The 20,000-nt window shown below is 49.2% G+C and overlaps 1 protein-coding gene across 4 annotated transcripts in view; it reads left to right on the top strand.

Moving 5' to 3' along the window:
• The window catches only part of smap1 (small ArfGAP 1), a 105,380-nt gene that overhangs the window by 64,198 nt on the left and 21,182 nt on the right, over positions 1-20,000 (top strand). For all 4 annotated transcript variants that reach the window (XM_062519247.1, XM_062519250.1, XM_062519249.1 and 1 more), the window contains 2 exons: positions 10,871-10,949; positions 15,577-15,704. In XM_062519247.1, coding sequence (XP_062375231.1) covers positions 10,871-10,949; positions 15,577-15,704 — 207 coding nt within the window. The remainder of the gene's footprint in view (positions 1-10,870; positions 10,950-15,576; positions 15,705-20,000) is intronic.

Below are 20,000 nucleotides of genomic sequence, written 5' to 3'. Positions count from 1 at the left end.
AGAGGTGGGGGGGGGGGGAGTGTTTCCATCTGTGTCCATCTGTTTGTCTGTCTAGTTTTGTTTCTGGCAAAGACCAGCATCTCTTCCTCTCCCCAAGGACTCTTGTAGTATGATGCAATGTTGCTGCTACCCAGCCATAGGAACACCTTTCCTCATAAAGACTGTGGCCGACATAAATGCTATGGCGCGGTGGGGCGTGGCGTTGCGTGATGATGGCTTGTGGCGTGGCGCATTTGACCCGTTAGGCCCTTTACCAGCAACAGGTGTCCTCAGTAGCCCCCTCCTTCGCCTCCTCAGCAGAATCACGAGACGCTGGCCACAATGGCTTCTGTTGCCTCTTTTCCCAGGTGCTGCCCCATGCGTACTTCTCCTCATTCTCACCATCCTCAGGGGGCAGACAGGAGGCATTTGGTCCGACAAGGGAGCCGCCCTCCTCAGTATGCCCACACTGCAAATGGCGCTGTGTAGAATGGCGTGCTGAATGCTGTCTAGGTCATGTTTATGACATATCCATCACTAAGTAACATGGCGTGGTGGTGAATTCTGTTTAGGTCGTGTTTATGGCATACGTATCACTACTTTAAGTAAAATGGCGTGGTGAATTCTGTCTAGGTCGTGTTTATGGCATATGCATCACTAAGTAGAATGGCGTGGTGGTGAATTCTGTCTTGGTCATGGTTATGGCATATGCATCACTAAGTAACATGGCGTGGTGGTGAATTCGGTCTAGGTCATGTTTATGATATATGCATCACTAAGTAAAATGGCGTGGTGAATTCTGTTTAGGTCATGTTTATGGCATATGCATCACTGAGTAAAATGGCGTGGTGAATTCTGTTTAGGTCGTGTTTATGGCATATGCATCACTAAGTAAAATGGCATGGTGAATTCTGTTTAGGTCGTGTTTATGGCATATCCATCACTAAGTAAAATGGCATGGTGGTGAATTCTGTCTAGGTCATGTTTATGGCATATGCATCACTACTGTAAGTAAAATGGCGTGGTGAATTCTGCCGAGGTCATGTTTTATGGCATATGCATCACTAAGTAGAATGGCGTGCTGAATTCTGTCGAGGTCGTGTTTATGGCATATGCATCACTAAGTGGCCCTCCCAGAGGCTGTTAGTGTGACGTGCACATCCATATGATGGGAGCACCTCTACCCACGGCACGGAGGCTGGGCTGCACGGATCCATCGCAATCACTCTCATCCTATGGCCTATGAGCAGCTGCACTCTTAAGCGCTTGGATTACCATGCAAGGCATAACACACACACACATACACACACACACAGAGTAGGAGGAACAGAAGGAAAGTGTGAGAGACAGAGGTTAGGTACTGGAGGTAAAGAGGTGTGTGTGTTTGTGTGTGTGTGTGTGTGTGTGTGTGTGTGTGTGTGTGTGTGTTTGGGTGTGTGTGTGTGTGTGTGGTAGGAGGGGATTGCCTCCCAGAGAACCAAAAAAACAAATCTTAGGAAGAGGAGTAGAATGTCTGTTTGGGAGACAGCAGACAAGCAGGATGAGCCTCGCGGCAGGAGAGAAACGGCAGCAGGACGACAGCAGAGATGGACTGAGACGGACGCTTGGGGAAGGAGAGGGCACGATGGAGACGGATCGATGCCTAGAGACCAAAAGACTTGATGAGATGGACTGCCGGGGCTCTGGCGGCAGACAGATTGGACAGGAGTGGGCTGAGCTCGGCTCGGCTTGGCTCGGCTCGGTCTCCCCCAGTGATCTAGGAGCAAAGCCTGCTTCATTGGGGGGGGGAGGGCTTTTCAAGAATCAAGATGCATTAACTGATCTGGAATCAGTTGTGTACGTGCGTGAGAGGTGCACTAGTGCTAGTCTTAGCATCAGCAGTAAATGTGCATCAGCAGCACAGCTGGTCCCAGCGCTGTATACATTAGCACTGGGTCATATGGCTGAGACAACTCTGAGCTCAAAATGCTGAGGAGGAGGAGTGGCGGCAATGTATGATACATCATCCTGCCTATATCCTGCCATCATCGCCATGGTGATATCTGCTACCATCGCCACTCTCACTTGTACCATATTGCTTAATGAACACACCATATACGGTAATACATCTAATAGCTGCATTAACCATGAACACAGTTTCATAACAAATGCACATGGTCACCTTATTGTATTAGGAAAATCATATGAATTGCATACAACGCTATGCGAAGAAGTCATTGTGCAACTCTATTGTCAGTATATGAAGAATTGTTATGGTGGAGAGGAATGGTGTGTGATGTGCAATACAATATTGCACAGCCCGTCTATGTAAACAAGATGCTGACTTGTGGCAGCTAGCACTGCTTCAGGGAGATTACCTGTGAGATGCCATTTCTAGGTAAAGTGTGTGTGTGTGTGTGTGTGTGTGTGTGTGTGTGTGTGTGTGTGTGTGTGGGTGTGTGTGTGGGTGTGTGTGTGGGTGTGTGTGTGGGTGGGTGTGTGGGTGTGGGTGTGGGTGTGGGTGTGGGTGTGAATTCAGCTTTGAGTTGTATGTGGTGTTTGATTCCATTTCTCTGTGTGTGCAGGCCTTAAAGTTCTCAGGCGCTGTGCTGCAATTCAGATGCAGGCCAGTCTATTTCAGATCTGAAAGTAATACATGATTACATATCAAAACTAAATCCTCTCTGTAAGCCCTGGGAGTGTTTGTGCAAAGGGAGCTGTCCATGGTAGACTGCTCCTCTGCCTGTTCGGTTTGCCTCTGTTTGTGCATGGCGACTGAACTTGGACCAACTATGAGTAACAAACAACTCCAGTCTGGCATCTGAAGAACTCATCCAACAAAACTCTCATGGATAATAAGCAGCTGGGAGAAGGGGTGGATTTAGAGAGGTGTGTGTGTGTGCGTGTGTCTGCGTGTGTTTGTGTCTGTGTCTGTTTTGTCTGTGTGCCTAGTCTTTGCATCTGCCTGTGATTGTTCTTCCCTGCTGTGTGTGTTTGTGAGAGGTCTCTGTCTCTTTCCCTTTATGTGATTGTCTGAGAGAGTGCGAGAGAGAACGAGAGTGCTTGGTGCGTGCGGCCGTGCGTGTATATGTGTGTGTGTGTGTGTGTGTGTGTGTGTGTGTGTGTGTGTGTGTGTTTGTATGTGTGTGTGGGTGTTTTGGAGAGATTACTGAAGGACGGGGCCAGTTTCTCGAGCGAGCTGTCTGCAAAGCCCCTTCCCGGGCCGTCGCGCTCTGACACTTCATGACAGGCCGACGTACGCTCCTCGCGCCAGAAATACCCCACAATCCCCTGCTGCGCAGGGAGGGGCGGGAGGCTCTGTGTGTGTGTGTGTGTGTGTGTGTGTGTGTGTGTGGCTCTGAAGTCTATTTAAAGAACCAACGCAGTGCACCACGACCGAGGCGCACTGCCTCGCCAACCTCTGCCACGCCTGTGCCACCCCGTGTCACGCCTGAGTGAGATCGGCCAGCTCGTCTGTTTCAATTTGCGCTAACGGCGGCATGCGTCGGGCTTCTGCGTCACCACAGAACGGAGCGATTAGTGGAGTTGGGCTGGCGAACGAAATGGCATACGAGATTTGCGATCATGACCTGGTGGCACCCCCAACCCTCTGGCCTTGGGTGCTGTAATCACACATGGAAACTAGGAACTCCCCAGCATCTCCCCCTCCTACACACACACACACACACACACACATTCTCTGATTTGAATAATGTTTTTGCATATGATAGTGAGGATTCTGCCCACACACAGACATTTTGTTGTGTCTCTCAGGCTTGATCGCACATGTATGTATGTATGTATGTATGTATGTAGAGTAACACACAAAGACGTCTCTGTGTTGCTTAGCTTACTCAACACACAGACAGGCGTGCGTTCATGAATACACACAGTCAGAATGGCACGTAAAGACAAAGCAAGCGTCTATTGCGTTCCTTTCACTCGTAATCACGCTTTGAAGAACATGTGGATAGGGAAACAATGTCCTCTCACAATGCACACAAACACATGTGCTCACACACACACACACACACACACACTTATACAAAGGACTGCTTGTTACAAGTTCAGTAGAGAATAATTTGTCACCCACCCACCAATATGCTGATTCCAAATGCATTCATCCATGTTTAGTATTTGCATTTACAGATACATATATTTCACCACACACACACACACATAAATAAAACATAAAGTATTCTAGTGTCAGCTTATATGACCCTGTGTGTTCTCACAGATATTCTTTTTTTTGCGGCAGAATTATTTTATGTTACTCACAGCATGCATCACACACACACACACACACACACACACACACACGCATGCACACGCAATTACTGTGATATGCTGGGCAATTACTGTGATATGCTCCACTATGTGGCTAACTCTACTGTGTGTGTGTGTGTGTGTGTGTGTGTGTGTGTAGGCTTGTTGCGAGACGGCGGTGGGAAATGAAATAATAATGGGACGCCGGTCTCGCGTCATGCCACCTCCTCATCTCTTATTTACGCTCCTCTATCTATGGAAACTCCTGCCCACTCTCCTCTCCTCCTCTCCTGTGACATTTCACTCCATCCTGCTCTTTCACCTTCACTCTCTCTCTCTTCCTCTCTTCCTCTCTTCCCCCTTTGTCTGTCTCTCACACTCGCACTCACTAACACACACACACACACACACACACACACACACACACACACACACACACACACAGAGAGAGAGACACACACGGACACACACACAGAGAGAGAGACACACACGGACACACACACACAGAGAGAGACACACACGGACACACACACGGACACACTTCCAGTTTCCATTAGCACAGAGAGCATCCAGTGCTGAGATTACCCCCGGCTGGTGATGCCCCTTGGGATTAATAGATAATTCAGGCAGAATTGATCTTAAATAATCTCTGACACATCCTCTGTGTGTGGGCACACACACACACACACACACACTACTTACATTCCCACACTCGTACACAATCACACTCATGCATGAATAACCACATTTTGCCAGACCTCTCTCTCTCTCTCGCACTCACTCTCTCTCACTCTCTCTCTCTCGCACTCTCTCTATATATATCTCTCGCTCTGTCTCTCTCTCCCCTTTCTTTCTCTGTTGCGGTATCTCTCTCTCACACACTCTCTCTCTCTCACTCGTTCCCCCTCTCCCTCTAGCCTGTCCGTCTGCTGTGAAGCATAATAAATTACAGGCACTGATAAGCATGGTAATAAATCATAATTAATGATAAGCATAATCAGTGATAACACGGCCGCCAGTTTAGCTAGCGTCAGCCACAACTCCCTGTATGTGGAGTTTGGGGTGGGGTGGGGTGGGGGGGGTGTTGCTGGGGGCCTGGGGAGCGTGTGGGTGTGGGTGTGTGTGGATGTGTGTGTGTGTGATGAGATTAATATTGTTGCCAGCAGTTACATTAAGTCTGGGAGTGTGTTCTTGTTCCGCTCCATGCTGATTGGTTCATGCCAGCACTGGGGAGCTGGGGCTGACTTTCCGCCGTGCTGTGCTGTGCTGTACTGTGCTGTACTGTGCTGCTGTTAGGCTGGTCTCCGCTTCAGAGGATTATGTATTGTTCTTCGGTTCCATTGCGGTCATCTCCGCTGTATGTAGTAGCAGCTAGCTGAAGCGTTAGCGACAGCAGTAGCTGCATTAGCGGTCAGGAAGAGGCTCCTGGTCTCCTCTAGTCCTGCCCAGAGAGGTAAGCCCTCTGTGGGATCCGTCCTTAGGTGTGGTGGGCGTGTTCATTAGCCTCTATGGTGGTGGCTCCTCTGCCCAGTTAAGGCACCATTGCTTCTGTCAGACCAGCAATCATTACTCACGTACCAGCATACTAATGAGCATTGACTCTGCATATGATCACACATACAGTATATACTGAATATTTGTATGTGTGTATATACACACTAGCACACACACACAGGCTAAATTGAAGCCATTCAATCCATCTCCTGTGATGATCGACAAATGTTTTTGCACCTCTCCCCTCTTATTGTCCACCCACACACACACACACACACACACACACACACACACACACACACACACACACACACACTGTTCTTCCCCCAGACTCCCGCCCCCAGCTGGAGCCTGAGCGAGTGTGCTGCTGACAGGCGGCCATTATCTGGCTGCCTCCCCCATCTCTCAGGGCCATGGGGATTGGGCCAGACCAGGGAAATTGGCTATTTCTGGACCGGAATTCCGCTTTTCTCTCATTTTATCCTCTCTCTGTGTGTGTGTGTGTGAGAGAGAGAGAAAGACAGACAGGGGAGAGAGCATGAGGGAGGGCGGGAGAGATGTGCATTGGAATGAATGAAGAGCTTTATGCAGCTAATGTATGGTCATCTGAGATACGGCATAAGAAAGGTGGATCTAGCCAATAGGTAGAAAAATAGTGTGTGTACAGTACGTGTGTGTGTGTGTGTGTGTGTGCGCCATGAGGTGATTGAGCTTCTGAGATAAGAGCTTCTCAGTTGATTATTTCCCGACTAGCGTGCGTCTCCGTGTCCTCCTCTGGTGAAGTCGGCCCCTGGTAGCCTGTAGTCCTGCGCTCCCAGCTGAGTTAAGCCCCTACTGCGCTGAACCGCCTCTGCACCAAGTGTGAACCTGCGCGGCACAGCACATGAAAGGGAAGCGCCCGGTGAATCAGGGGCGACCTTGATGGTAGAGTCCCGGGAGATGAACCGCGCAACACTGCCAATTTCACAGCTCCTCCGCACGGCAGAGAAAGGGGGAGTGAGAAAAATGAGAGCGAGAGAGAGAAGGGAAAAGGAGCAAGTCAAAGGTAAATATGGTTTAGAAGTGGAGGAGAGGGAGAAGGACACAGAAGATGGGAGGATCAGAGAAGGGGAGAGAGAGAGAAGCCAATAGATGGAGGAGTACAATGCTTGTGGTGTATGAGACGAGAGGATGGAGAGAGGGGCTAAGGAAGGAGGGATGAGGAAAAGAGGGAGAGATTAGATGGAGAGATGGATGGAGAGAGCATGAGGACTGATGGATGACTCTGAATTTGGAGCATCAGGAGCTGAGCTTACGTGATTGATGAGGGGAAAAACACTGTAGAGAGAGAGAGAGAGAGAGAGCGTGTGTGTGTGTGTGTGTGTGTGTTGATCTGCAATGCACCCACGTACCCGTTAAATGTTTATCGAATGTCCTTCCATATTTCCTTTTATCTCTGCAGTCCAGACAGCAGTAAAGCCCCACTGATGAAGGCTTTAGAGATATGCTTTGTGCATGCGCCTGTGTGTGTGTGTGTGTGTGTGTGTGTACGCGTGTGTGTTTTTGTTTGTGTCTTTATCAGCAGGAACAAAGAGGCCCCTAACCTCAAATTCATAAATAATTCAGCTGGAGAATCCCCTCTCGTATTTGGAGATTACCGATCCCAATCGCAGGTGTGACACCGGCGTCTCGCTCGGCGTCCCCTCCGAATGACACTCGCTCCTCCTGATTCCCAGCATTCATCTCTCTGCGCCCCCACAGGCCCCTCCCTACCCCACCCCCTCCCTCCCTCCCTCCCTCTCTCCACACACCAATGAAAAGGTCACCAGTGCAAGCCCTCCTCGGTACAAGCGTAGCTCAGTCAAGGCTGGCCCACGCTAGTCAAGCCCTTTCAGCAACAGAATAGAGCGCCATTAAAAGCAATCACAAATACAGGAAGCCAAAGGACGATCGAGACTGCGTACATCCTGTTCAATAGCACTGATAGAGCCCTTTCAACAGCTATGGTCCAGAGAGAGAGAGGGGGGGGGGGGCGGGGGGGGGGGGCACTTTCAAGACAGAACAGAACATGCTGAAATCTTTCTAAAGCTTTATAAAGATTTTATTGTTATTTGTTCTTTAAAGATGGCTGACCGAAATGCATCCAGGCTTTCTTTCTCACTCTACTTCCTGTGTCCAGGTTTTATCGGCCACCTTCAAGAAGGTTCTCCATCGCCACGAAGGGCTTTTAAACAACAAAAGCCAGCAGTGCTGTTCAGAATACCTTTTTCCCTCTTAACCCTTAAACTGGTGCGGAATGTTGGAAACTTCTAATTCACACCGCTGCAACTGGAATCTTTGGTGGGCTTAAGTGTTCAAAAACTGCACCAAAGAAGTAGAGAACAACAGGGAAATGAGTTGGCTTTTTGACCTGAAGTCAAGGACCAGATGGACAACCACAAAATCCAATATGGCACTCTGCTTGCATAGCTGAGCGTAGCACTTTTAAACAAATCACTTGCATTTTTTTTTGTGAGATTTCTGATTTGATTTTTCTCTTGGATGAGACCAGAGCCAATTCTACCATCAAGGTCCTGGGGAGCTTCACTCCTGTGCCCAACGCAGTGGGGTTGGGTGCGCTTGTTATCTCCATGGTGCTCGAGTTGGCATCTATGACCTTATGTACCATGTATCCATAGACATTCAGTACATATATACGTATATCTATGCATGTATCTATATGGCTCTGGATGAGACAAAGCAGCTGGTGATGTTCTAGAATAGTCGTGAACAGAACTCCCCATAATAGCTAGTAAAAGTTAAGCTTTGCACTTGAGATGGTGTTTTTGAACGTACGCTTTGTACTTCAGTAGTGTGAGAGGCGCGCTGTTCCAATACCCCGGTGATGTAATTAGAGCTTTTGGAGTCCATCGCGGTATCCGTGATGCATCTTTTAAGACCGCCGGCTGTTTGTGGAGGCGGTCAAATGGACTGGACTGCACCTGAGGAACAGAGGAGTCAGTCGAGAGGGAGTGAGAGACTGTGTGTGTGTGTGTGTGTGTGTGTGTGTGTTGCGCAGTGCTATTTTGGAAGGCCCGGGTGACGTCTCTCTGCTTGCGGAGATTGCCGGGGCATCGGCGCGAGCTGCATCGGCGCTCAGCAAGGGCCCTTTAGAACACGAGTGGCGCGCGGTGAACGCCTGAGTCAACAACACCTCATTTGCATTTTTACATTTATTCATTTAGCGCACGCTGTTTTCTATTTTATTCCAAAGCGACTTACAGAACGAGGAACAGCTTTCAAGCCACAACGCAGCGCAGGAATTAGGAGCACATCCCTCAGTGCTATTACTAGAGGATAAGAGCGCTGGCGTTGTAAGTGCTCGTGAAAGTGACCTCTGTCCCTGGTGCTGGGCCATGGATGGGAAGGGATCTGTAGTCGGCTTCAGGTGGACTAGAGGCAGAGAGAGGGTCATGAAGTACTGTTCTCTCTCTTTCACTCCTGCCCTCATATCATCCCTCTCTTCTCTCTCTCTCTCTCCCCTGCCCTCGTATTTCATCCCTCTGTTCTCTATCTCTCTCTCCTGCCCTCATATTGCATCCCTCTCTTCTCTCTCTCACTCCTGATCTCATATTTCATCTCTGTTCTCTCACTCCTTTCTCTCTCACTCTTTCCATCACAGTTCATCCCTCTGTTCTCTCTCTCACTTTCTCTGTTCTCTCTCTCTCCTGCCCTCGTATCTCATCCCTCTGTTCTCTCTCTCACTCCTGGCCTCTTATTTCACCATTGTCGTGTGTGTGTGTGTGTGTGTGTGTGTGTGTGTGTGTGTGTGTGTGTGTGTGTGTGTGTGTGTGTGTGTGTGTGTGTGTGTGTGTGTGTGTGTGTGTGTGTGTGTGTGTGTGTGTGTGTGTGTGTGTGTGTGTGTGTGTGTGTGTCGGTTCAGTTCAGTCCAGTGTCTCCCGCCCCCCTCGTCTGTTCTCTGCTTATTTTAGGAGCATCAGCTCATGAACGAGGTCTGACGCAGCCAGACTAAAGCAGCTTTATTATTCTCTTTCATTTGGCTAATAAGGCATCTGACACATGCACATGATTTCACACGCGCAGGCTTGCAGCCACACACACACACAAGCACACACACACACACACACACACACACACAAATGCAAACACAAGCACACTCACGCACACACACACACACACACACTTTCTTTCTCATACCATGTTTCTTTCACACCCTATGTTTCTTTCTTTCTCTCTCTCTCTCACACACACACACACACGCACACTAAATCCTCCCTCACAGGTGGCAGCTGAGTCGGATTGCTTTGTTTGTTTTCTCTGTTTTGCTCTCTCTCCCTAGAGAGCAGAAGAGAGAGGTTAGCGTGGTCAGACCACAAAACTGTCTTGTCACGCCACCCTCAATGGGACCACTGACGCCTGGCTGAATGTGTGTGTTCATGCGTTTGTATCTGTGCATTTATGTCAACGCAACTTGAAGGTCTTGTGGGTGTGTATGTGAGAGAGAGCGACTGAATTTATGTGTGTGTGTAAAAAAAGACAGAGGGTCTCTCTCTCTTTCTCTCTCTCCCTTTATCTCTCTCCCCCTTCTCTTTCTTTGATGGTTGCTGTGTGTGTGTGTGTGTGTGTGTGTGTGTGTGTGTGTTGCGGGCTGCTGATCGATGCGGTGCTTCAGTGGGGATTTGGCCTCTGTCTCTCAGCCTCAATCAGCTCTGATGGGCCGTGGCAAATCACACACGGCCTCCAAAGTGCCTTTGAAGCAGCAGCAGTGCACCGCTCAATAAACAGCCAGAGATGGACTCTGAGCGAGCTGTGTGTGTGTGGGTATGGACCATTGTTGTGTGTGTGTGTGTGTGTGTGTGTATCTGTGTGTGTGTGTGTAAAGAGGCATCTGTGTGTGTGGGAACGTGTGTGTGTGTGTGTGTTTGTGTTTGATTGACTGCCTTGTCAGATTGCAGGCCTTTAGCGAGCCTCCTCTGGTCCCCGGCTGTCCTAGCTCGTCTCTGTGCTCCAGAGTGGCCCGACAGGAGTCCTTCCACCTCCATCAGCGCAATCAGCCACACACACTCCAACCTGCCCGTCCAACATCTAACCCTCCCCGCCCAACTCTCACACTGCCCTCGTCGTCCACTGAGCGGCCCCTCTAACGTGCCTGTTGTTTTCTCTGTGTCCGCAGAAGCGCGAGGACGTGCAGACGGACTCCAAGCCGAGCCCCAGGAAGAGCGCCGAGCCCTCCATCGACCTGCTGGGCCTGGGTGAGTAATGCTGAATAATTCAGCACCAACCAGCACCAGCCCTCCACCCCCTCCAGTCCAGTCCTCCCCCCTCCCTCCCTCTCCCCTGGCCTGTGAGCACCTCTCTCTCCCAGCTGTCCTGGCCTCTCTCTTGCTGGCCCTTGCCCCCCCCCGGAGTCTTAGGGGAGAGATGGAGCCCAAGGCAGAGAGGTGAGGAGGAAAGTGGATCTGTCTGAAAGCGCCCGTGCTGCTGACCAGGAGAGGAAAGGAGAGATGAGGAGAGTAGGGGAGAGGAGAGGAAAGGAGAGATGGAGAGAGATGGAGAGGAGAGGAGAGGAGTGAAAAGGAAAGGAGAGGAGGAAAGGAGAGAAGTGTAGAGTAGAGAGGAGAGGACTGGAGGGTACAGAAGAGGAGGAAAGAAGCGAGACAAACGAGTGAAAGGGATGGCACATGGCACAACACCAGAGTCGTGGCCATCGAACCCTCCATGACGTGGTGCAGAGCGATGCGGTCGTCACGGCCACAGGGGTGATGGTCACCTCACGATCACCTCCCCTCGTAATTTGGGAAATGTGGAAACGAATAAGAAAAAAGAAAAAAAAAAACACGCAATCACTCAAGTTACGTAATGGATTGTCAGGCTCCCTTTCCCCAATCAATTCCAAAACTGGATGGGAACTCGATGAGTCTAGTCACGCACAGGAGTACACACACACACACACACACACACACACACACACACACACACACACACACACACAGATTTGGAATGGATGGGAGATTAGGTATAGATTTGACCAACTGGTGTGTTGCTCTTTTAATCTCTGTGGAGGCAGGTGATTTAATCTGTCCTGTGTGTGTGTGTGTGTGTGTGTGTGTGTGTGTGCTGTTTGGATTGTCTTTTTTCTCGTTTCTCACCTTCATTGCCTTTCACACTCTGTCTGTCAGCCATCTCCTCCTGGTTGTGTGGCCTTGTCTTTCCCTCACCCTCTGTCTGCCCTCTCCTCTCCTCTCCTCTCCTCTCCTCTCTCCATCCCTGTCTCTTTCTGTCTCTCTCTCTCTCCTTTCTCTCGGTCCTCCTGTCTTCTCCTCTTTTCTTCATGTCATCCCCCTTGCCTCCCACATTTCTCTCTCTCCTCCGTTCCTTCACTGCTTCCTTCACTACATTCCTTTTGTTCATTTTCTCTGCTGCTATCTCTCCATCTCTCTCCTCATTCCCCATTTCTACTTCCTTTCCACCTCCCTCCCTGTCTCTCTCCCTCTATCTTCCCTTCCCACCTCTCTCTCTCTCTCTCTCTCTCTCTCTCTCTTTCTCTTTCTCTCTCTCTCTCTCTCTCTCTCTCTCTCTTCACCCCTGTAAGTCTCACCTTACCCTGAGGCAGTGGTGGTGCTGGGTGCGGCGGGCGGGCGGGTAGGGCGGGTGGGCAGGCGAGGGCAGGGCTGGCTCTTTAATCACGGCCTCATTGATCGCCGCTGCCACCGCCACCGCCACCTCTGCATCGGGCCCAGGGATGACCGCCGCGACAAATGGCCCTCTCTTATTCCAGGAAATGAGAGTTCACACACTCCCAACCCCGCAGCTATATTTGGATGATGTTTGTCTCTCTGGGTGTGGATGTGTGTCTGATTGGGTGTCTGTGTCTGTGGGTGTGCGTGTGTGTGTCTGATCGTGTGTGTGTGTGTGTGTGTGTGTGTGTGACTGTGCATGGGTGTGTGTATCTGTTTCTGTGTGTGCTGTATGTCTGTAGTTTTTGTGTGTGTGTGTGTCTGTGTATGTGTGGCTGGTAATGGGTAGTTCAGGGCAGGTGGGTGTTATGACGGAGTGGGCTAGGAAATGGAAGGAAGGAGTGTGGCGAGACCACAGATTGGTATTTAGTTAGAGGAGGGAGAGGGTGGCGTGTGTGTGTGTGTGTGTGTGTGTGGATAGAGGGGTTCAGGTGACAGGGCCTGGGATTGAACCATGCATCTTCCTGGCATCTGCCCCAAAGCCAGACAAACTCCTCATGGTCTGCCTCCTCCTGACAAACTCCAGCCATCCTTTAATAAACAGACGAAACACACAGTAAAGAGCATCTTTTACAGGTGTTACCATAGGAACAACATCTGAAGCCTTCACTACCGTCTCCTTAACTCTTCTGGTCCAGCGCTCCCTCTCCCATCCACTCTAATAACTGCCACCTCACACTCACTTTGTTGTTGACAGTTGAGGGATGACATCTCTTAATAGATGTGTCTCCCTTCATGGTGCCCTGATGCATATTCTAATATTGATGTCCACAAAAACACCGCCTGGACATTTCTTGTCTGTCTTGTGTCTGCCTTTGTCATCCCCCCCTCTTTCTTCGTCTCTGTCTCTCTCTCTGTCTCATGGTCTCCTGCTCTCCTTTCTCCCACCCCCTCTCCCTCTTTCTCTCTCCCACCCTCCCCTCTTCCCTCTCTCTGTCTCGTTCTCCTTTCTCTATCTCACTCCCTCTCTCTCTCTCTCTCTGTCCCTCTCCCTCTCTCGTTTCTTTCTCTCAGCAGAGGCATTTGTTGAGTTTTATTAGATTTCCCCTCCATTTGTATTCAGTCAATAAGGTGGAGAAGTGCCAGGCAGCAGCAGGGGTGTGTGTCTGTGTGTCTGTGTGTGTGTGTGTGTCTGTGTGTCTGTGTGTGTGTGTGTGTGTGTGTGTGTGTGTGTGTGTGTGTGTGTGTGCGTCTGTGTGTGTGTGTATATGCGTGTTACCTGTTTACAGTGTCCCATCTCAGAGGGAGGTGGGGGAAAGGGGGTGTGTGTGTGTACACAAGGCCATTTCTTTAACAGCACCGTCTTATTACCCACAATTGATCATCTTTTAGTCTGGTGTCACGATAAAAGCAGCGTGCCATTTCGATTCCACTGAGTTTTCACGATATTTGGTGAAATTCAGCAATCTGACAACTAGCAGTTAAGTCGAGTTCATGCATCCTCACGTTCACCACTGCACATTATCCGCCAACCATGTGTTTACCAACACTGATTTCTAGGCCTGCCAATCCCGTTGACTTGACGTACAAATTAGTTGGGGTAACTGCTTATTGACAGAGAAGGCGCTAGGCATTTTGATCTGCCATTTGTTTTTGTTCTGTTCAGCTCAGGCTCATTTTCAGGACATTGACCGTGGCACACTGCAGCTTGAAGTGAATGCTGTAACAGTGGGGAGTAGGGTAGTAGTCACTGTTACCTCCGTTATCAGTGGGGCGCTGTGTGTGTGTGTGTGTGTGTGTGTGTGTGTGTGTCGGTATGTCGGTGTGTGTGTGTGTGTGTGTGTGTGTGTGTGTGCATGCCAATGGCCCCTGCTGAACTGTGACATTCAGCATGAGTGCTGGAGCCTCGCTGGGGCCCCGGGGGGTCCCTCCAGGGGCCGGATGAGAGACGTGCAGGCTGAGCTCCCTAACCTTTGAGTCAGACACACACACACACACACACACACACACACACACACACACTGTCAGTTCCCACCACCAACCCCACTCCTACAGCCTCCTGTAGGGACTGCTCTATCTCTTTTTTTCCCTCTCCATCCTTTTAATAACACCATTTTTATCCTATACAAAAGCTTAATTGTGTGCATTTTTCAGTGTTTTTGTAAACCAATAAAGAATGAGTTAAAATCTCAAAATCTCTCTCTCTCTCTCTCTCTCTCTCTCTCTCTCTCTCTCTCTCTCTCTCTCTTCCTCTCTCCTCACTCTCAATGACCAGGTCGTCCTATCCCTACTCTATTTAGTTCCATTCATCCATTCACCCGTTCATTTTCTCTCTGGCTCTTTGCTTGTGCTGCTGTTGTGTCACCAGTCCTCACATTTCCAGTGCAATGTGGAAAGATTGAGTTGGGAAATAGACGTGGAGGTTTAGTCGACCTCCAGTGACTGGAGCAATGGTGTGCGTTCAATTCTTTTATAATGGTTTCAGACCCATTTCCACTTTTTCTTTTTCTTTTTTTTTCTTTTTTTCTTTTTCTTCTTTTCAATGGTGTGCTCTTCAAACAGACATTGCCTGCAAGAAATTTTTTTTGTCTGTCAGCGAGAGTCGGCCAAAGTGAATGCATTCACGATGACAGCATCTCTATCCACTTCAGCCACAAGGTCGTGTACTGGACCTGTTGGTGTCTGGCTTCAAGAATGGCCAACGCTCATTTTTCAAGAAAAAACGCTCTTTTTTCCCCCCCATGTCCTTATTGCTATTTGACTCTTTAATTGGGTCAAATGTTAGCTTTGTGTCAAAGAAAGCATCATATTAAGTTATATTTGTTGTTTTTTTAAGCTTTTGTTAGTAGTAGTGAAGAGATTACCTGGAACGCGTGGTAGGGAGATGTAGGGACTGGGCTCTGGAAATTAACCTCATGCTGGACTCAAACTTGAGTTCCTGTGGCCGCTGAGACCATTAATGGTTCTGGAAGCCAATTCTTCCACTGTGTTATACAGTACCTCCTCCCCGTACTATCTCTCGCTCTCTCTCACACATTCCCAAATTCAAATAATCTCTATTGACATGACAAGAGTGTTTGTGTTGTCAAAGCATGTATACAAATTCAATACATATATAAGATAAGCAGAACAATGTTGCAATAACAATAATCTCTCTCTCTCTCTCTCTCTCTCTCTCTCTCTCTCTCTCTCTCTCTCTCAGATGCCCCAGCGGCGGGGTCAGCAGCCAGTGCTGTAGGGGCAGGAGGCAGCGCTCCAATCAGTGACGACCTTGACATCTTTGGGCCCATGGTGTCTAACCCTCTGCCCTCCAGCGCCAGCACAAACCAGGTATACACACACACACACACACACACACTCACACACACACACACACACACACACACACACACACACACACACACACACACACACACACACACACACACACACGGGAACATCAGGAACGACTGTAGTGTCATCACATTACCCCTGGTGTGTGTGTGTAAAAAGCAGCTATCTGTGCATTCCATGTCACTTGTCCTGTGATGCGAGTAGGGACTGTACAGGGCTCTGAACCTATGCAGCTGCACCCTGTGAAGATCTTTTTTTATTTCTCCACACACTGTTTAACACAACAACATTTACACAATCGTAGACACACAAACACGCACACACTGTTTAACATAACATATACACAATGACACACACACACATACACACACACACACACACTGTTTAACATAAAAACATATACACAATCACACACACACACACACACACACACACAGACACACACTGTTTCACATGACACATACACAATCGTACACACACACACACACACACACACACACACACAGAGAGAGAGAGCAAACCCTAAAGCTAATTCCAGCCAACAATTCTAGCAAATAGCTACAGACAGATACTGTCTGCATGTCTGATTTGCACAGGCACCCAATGTATACACACACACACACACACACACACACTGTACTCACAGAAGACAGACTAAGTGAAAATATGGCATTTTGTCTCCCCAACCTTCCTCTCTGCCTCCTCCTCCTCCTCCTCCCCCTCCTTTGCTTGAGAGGCAGAGTGAGAGAAAGAGAAAAGGTCAGTCTCAATTGTTATAATTTCCTCCGCAAACGGGAATGATTATATTTACCTCCCCCGTTACAGCTGACAGGAGAGATTTGTCCAGCAGCCAGACTAAGGCATGCGCCCAGCACTGTGAGTAACGTTAAGTGATCAGAGAGAGAGAGAGAGAGAGAGAGAGAGAGAGAAAGAAAGTAACAAAGAGAGCGAGAGTGAGTAAGAAAGAAAGAGAGAAACAGAGAGAAAGAAAGAGAGAAAGACAGGCAGAGGGAGAGAGGGAGAGAGAGAAGGAGAGAGAGTGATCAACAGAAGGATAGAGGAGCAGAGCGCATGGAGAAGGAGTGGAGAACAACATCTGTGAGAGAGCAAACAAAGGAGGGAGTCATGAGGTTTAGAGAAGAAAGAGAAGACCACTCCTGCGCTCTACGCTTTATAGAAGTGTGTTCTCACTCTCTCCCCTACACAATAGCACTCTTCCCTCCTCCCATCAGCATTCACGTCAACTCACCGTAAAATCAGACACACACACACACACACTCGCACTCGCATACATGCATGCTAACATACACATTCACATAAATATGCACTGTATACGGTCACAAATAAACGTATGCATCCATCTACACGCACACACACACACACACACACACACACACACACACACACTGCATGCACACACACTGCATGCACCATGCATACTCATATGCACACACCATCAGGTTCAAAATGGCTTTTCCTTCTCCCAGTGGCCTATGCAACACCCCCACCTGTGTCTCTTTGTGAGCCCAGCTCCCTGAGATCCAGTGCAGGGAGAGAGGGATGAATGAAAAGAGAGAAAGAGAACCCTCAACCCCCCTCCTTCTCTCCCTTTACTTTGTGCTCTCACTTCCTCCTGATTTCCATGTGGTGAAGGGGAAGAAAAGAAAGAGGGAGCCATCAACATGCTCCCCCTGAGCCTCAATGCCCACTTCAAACTGAATGGGAGAGAGGGAGGGAGAGAGAGAGAGAGAGAGAGGGGGGGGGGGGGAGAGAAAGAGAGAGGCCTTTACCTGGCTGCCAGGCCTGTGTGTGGTGGCCCCTACAGAACAGGCTGGGACTGGAGCCAGTAGTGCTGACTGAAGACCCTCTCTCTATCTCTCTCTCTCTCGCTCTCTCTCACTCTCGTGCTCTCTCCTCTCTTTCTCTCTCTCTCCTGCTCTCTCTCTCTCTCTCTTTCTCTCTCTCTCTCTCACTCTCACTCTCACTCTCGCTCTCTCGCTCTCTCTTGCTCGCCTGCACACACTCTCTTGTGCGCTCTCGCCACTGAACAGCGTGGCCCTCAGAGACCCGTTCACGCTCTGCCTGTCCTCAGATCAGAGGCGGCCATGATCTAGGCTGCCCCTCCAGGGTGCAGACGTGGGCCGCTCCAACTGTTCCCAGACCAGGGAGGTTATCCTCCAAGGCAGGAGGAGCAGGGAGCAGGGCCCAGACTGGCTGGCAGGCGTGGTGATCTGTCCCAACTGTTCCCAGAACAGTGAGGGCTTCTCCCTCTTGGGAGAGAGTGGGGGGTAGGGGGTAGGAGGCGGGGGGGGGGTGCCAACTGCTCCCAGATCAGCGGGCCCCAGGCTGCACGATCAAAGCCTCTTTCAATAAGTTGTTGCAGTCTCGCATGGGCCAAGAGTGTTTTATTCCAGTTTAAAGCCCCCCCCCCCCCCCCCCCCCCCACACACACACACACACACACACACACACACAGAGACAGGGCAAGAGAGAGCCATCACAGAGCTGTGCCCTGAGATAGCTAGGAAGTGGAACAGTGAAGGAATCCCCATGAGAACCCTTTAAACTGGATCCCACACTCTTAAAACGAATGCGTTGGAATCAACACCAACTCTGTTTGTCCCAATCTGGACACAGGAGATGTGTTAAAATGAATGTGTTGTAAACAACACAACTTGCGTTGTTTTTTACGAGCGCCACCTCTGTTCGTTGAGTGCAGAATTGAAATTGCTTTTAAAGCTCTCTTTTAAGATTGAACATTAGTCTGGGGAGGCTGCGCTTTGTTTCTATTGCACAAGAGGCGTGATCAATGGGCATTGTTCAAATGACTCTGTACGTTTGGATAGTCCTTCAACCAATCAGACCAACGATCCGGTGTGTCTTTTGGATAAGCTAGTTTCTGATTGGAGCCAAAGGTTCTGGCAGGGAGCAAAGGCGATAGGTGGGAATCCAAATTTCACCGGAAGTTCAGGCAGCGTTCACCCAGCCTGTGAGAGCTGGGCTCTGTGGTTTAAACCGGCCACGTTCTCGCTCTGCCTATCGAGTCTCTCTGTAGAAGGAAGGACCACTATGATCTACTGACCAATGACCATCATGGCAGTGTTAGATCAGTACCCTATTCATGCTTGCTGATTTGGGTGTCTTCAGGTGTGAGCTTGTGGCTCTTCCTTCACCTATTTTTTTTTGTCGTCTCCCCTCTTTTCTTTCCGTCTCTCTCGCTGTGTCTGTCGTCTGAGCGACAAGCGCGGGGACCCATCAGAAGAATCTGCGGCTCGCGTGGCGCTCGGAAAGCGGATTAGGAGGCTCTCGCCGTATCTCCAAATGCGCCAATTATAGAAATGAGATTACAATTCTGGATGCGCCAGGATTTGTGTTATCCCCAGCTGTGTGCCTCCCCCCCCCCCTTCTAGAGAGAGAGGGAGAGGGAGGGAGTGAGGAAGTGGTTGACACATTGAATTCTGAATTTGCTGAAAGAGAGCTTGAAAAAGAAGGGGTGGATCTTCTAGAGTGAGAAAGAGAGAGGGGGAAGTGGTTGTCGCATTGAATTCTGAATTTGCTGAAAGAAAGCTTGAAGAGTGAAAGGGTGGATCTTCTAGAAAGAGAGAGAGAGAGAGAGAGAGAGAGAGAAGTGGTTGACTTATTGAATTGTGAATTGGCTGAAAGAGAGCTGGAAGAGGAAGGGATGGATCTTCTAGAGAGAGAGGGTGCCTCTCATGTAGGGATTTATCGGTCCTTCCTTCCTTCCTCGATCCTCGTTTACCGTAAAAATCGCTCACAGTCGACGGCACGAGGACATCTAATTCATGTAATTGCAACCAGAGGAGGCAAGACCGAGGACAGAGGAGGGAAGTGGAAATCCAGATACGAGAGGAAACACAAGACCATCCCACGCGGAAGTGTTATTTCAGAGATGGGCGTTCTGTGCCTACGCATGGATGACGTATCCTGTAGGCTATAACGTTTACAAATATAGAAATATAGAAATATTGTCTCTTATTTATGGCATGTGAAGTTGAGGCAGGTATAGTGGGATTATGTTAGGGGCTCATGAAGAAACATAAATGTTGCCTAACGAACAATAAGTTCATTATTTGAACGTCCTTATCAACATTTGCCATTGAAACATTTTGTGTATCTACACAAAAAAGCATCATGGTCGGACCTAGTGATTTGTAATTATGCAGTCATGTGTTGAGTTCCAAAGACAATGTTGTGAATGTCCTTTTTCATCAGCAGAAGAGCTGACGAGTTGCATACAGATGTCGGCCTATAGCGCGTCTTTTGGATCCGCCC

The sequence above is a fragment of the Sardina pilchardus genome, chromosome 18, assembly GCF_963854185.1.
Source record: "Sardina pilchardus chromosome 18, fSarPil1.1, whole genome shotgun sequence".
NCBI classification, from domain to species: domain Eukaryota; kingdom Metazoa; phylum Chordata; class Actinopteri; order Clupeiformes; family Clupeidae; genus Sardina; species Sardina pilchardus.
Note: the sequence above shows the minus strand (reverse complement) of the source record. Positions and strands in the feature narration are given on the sequence as shown.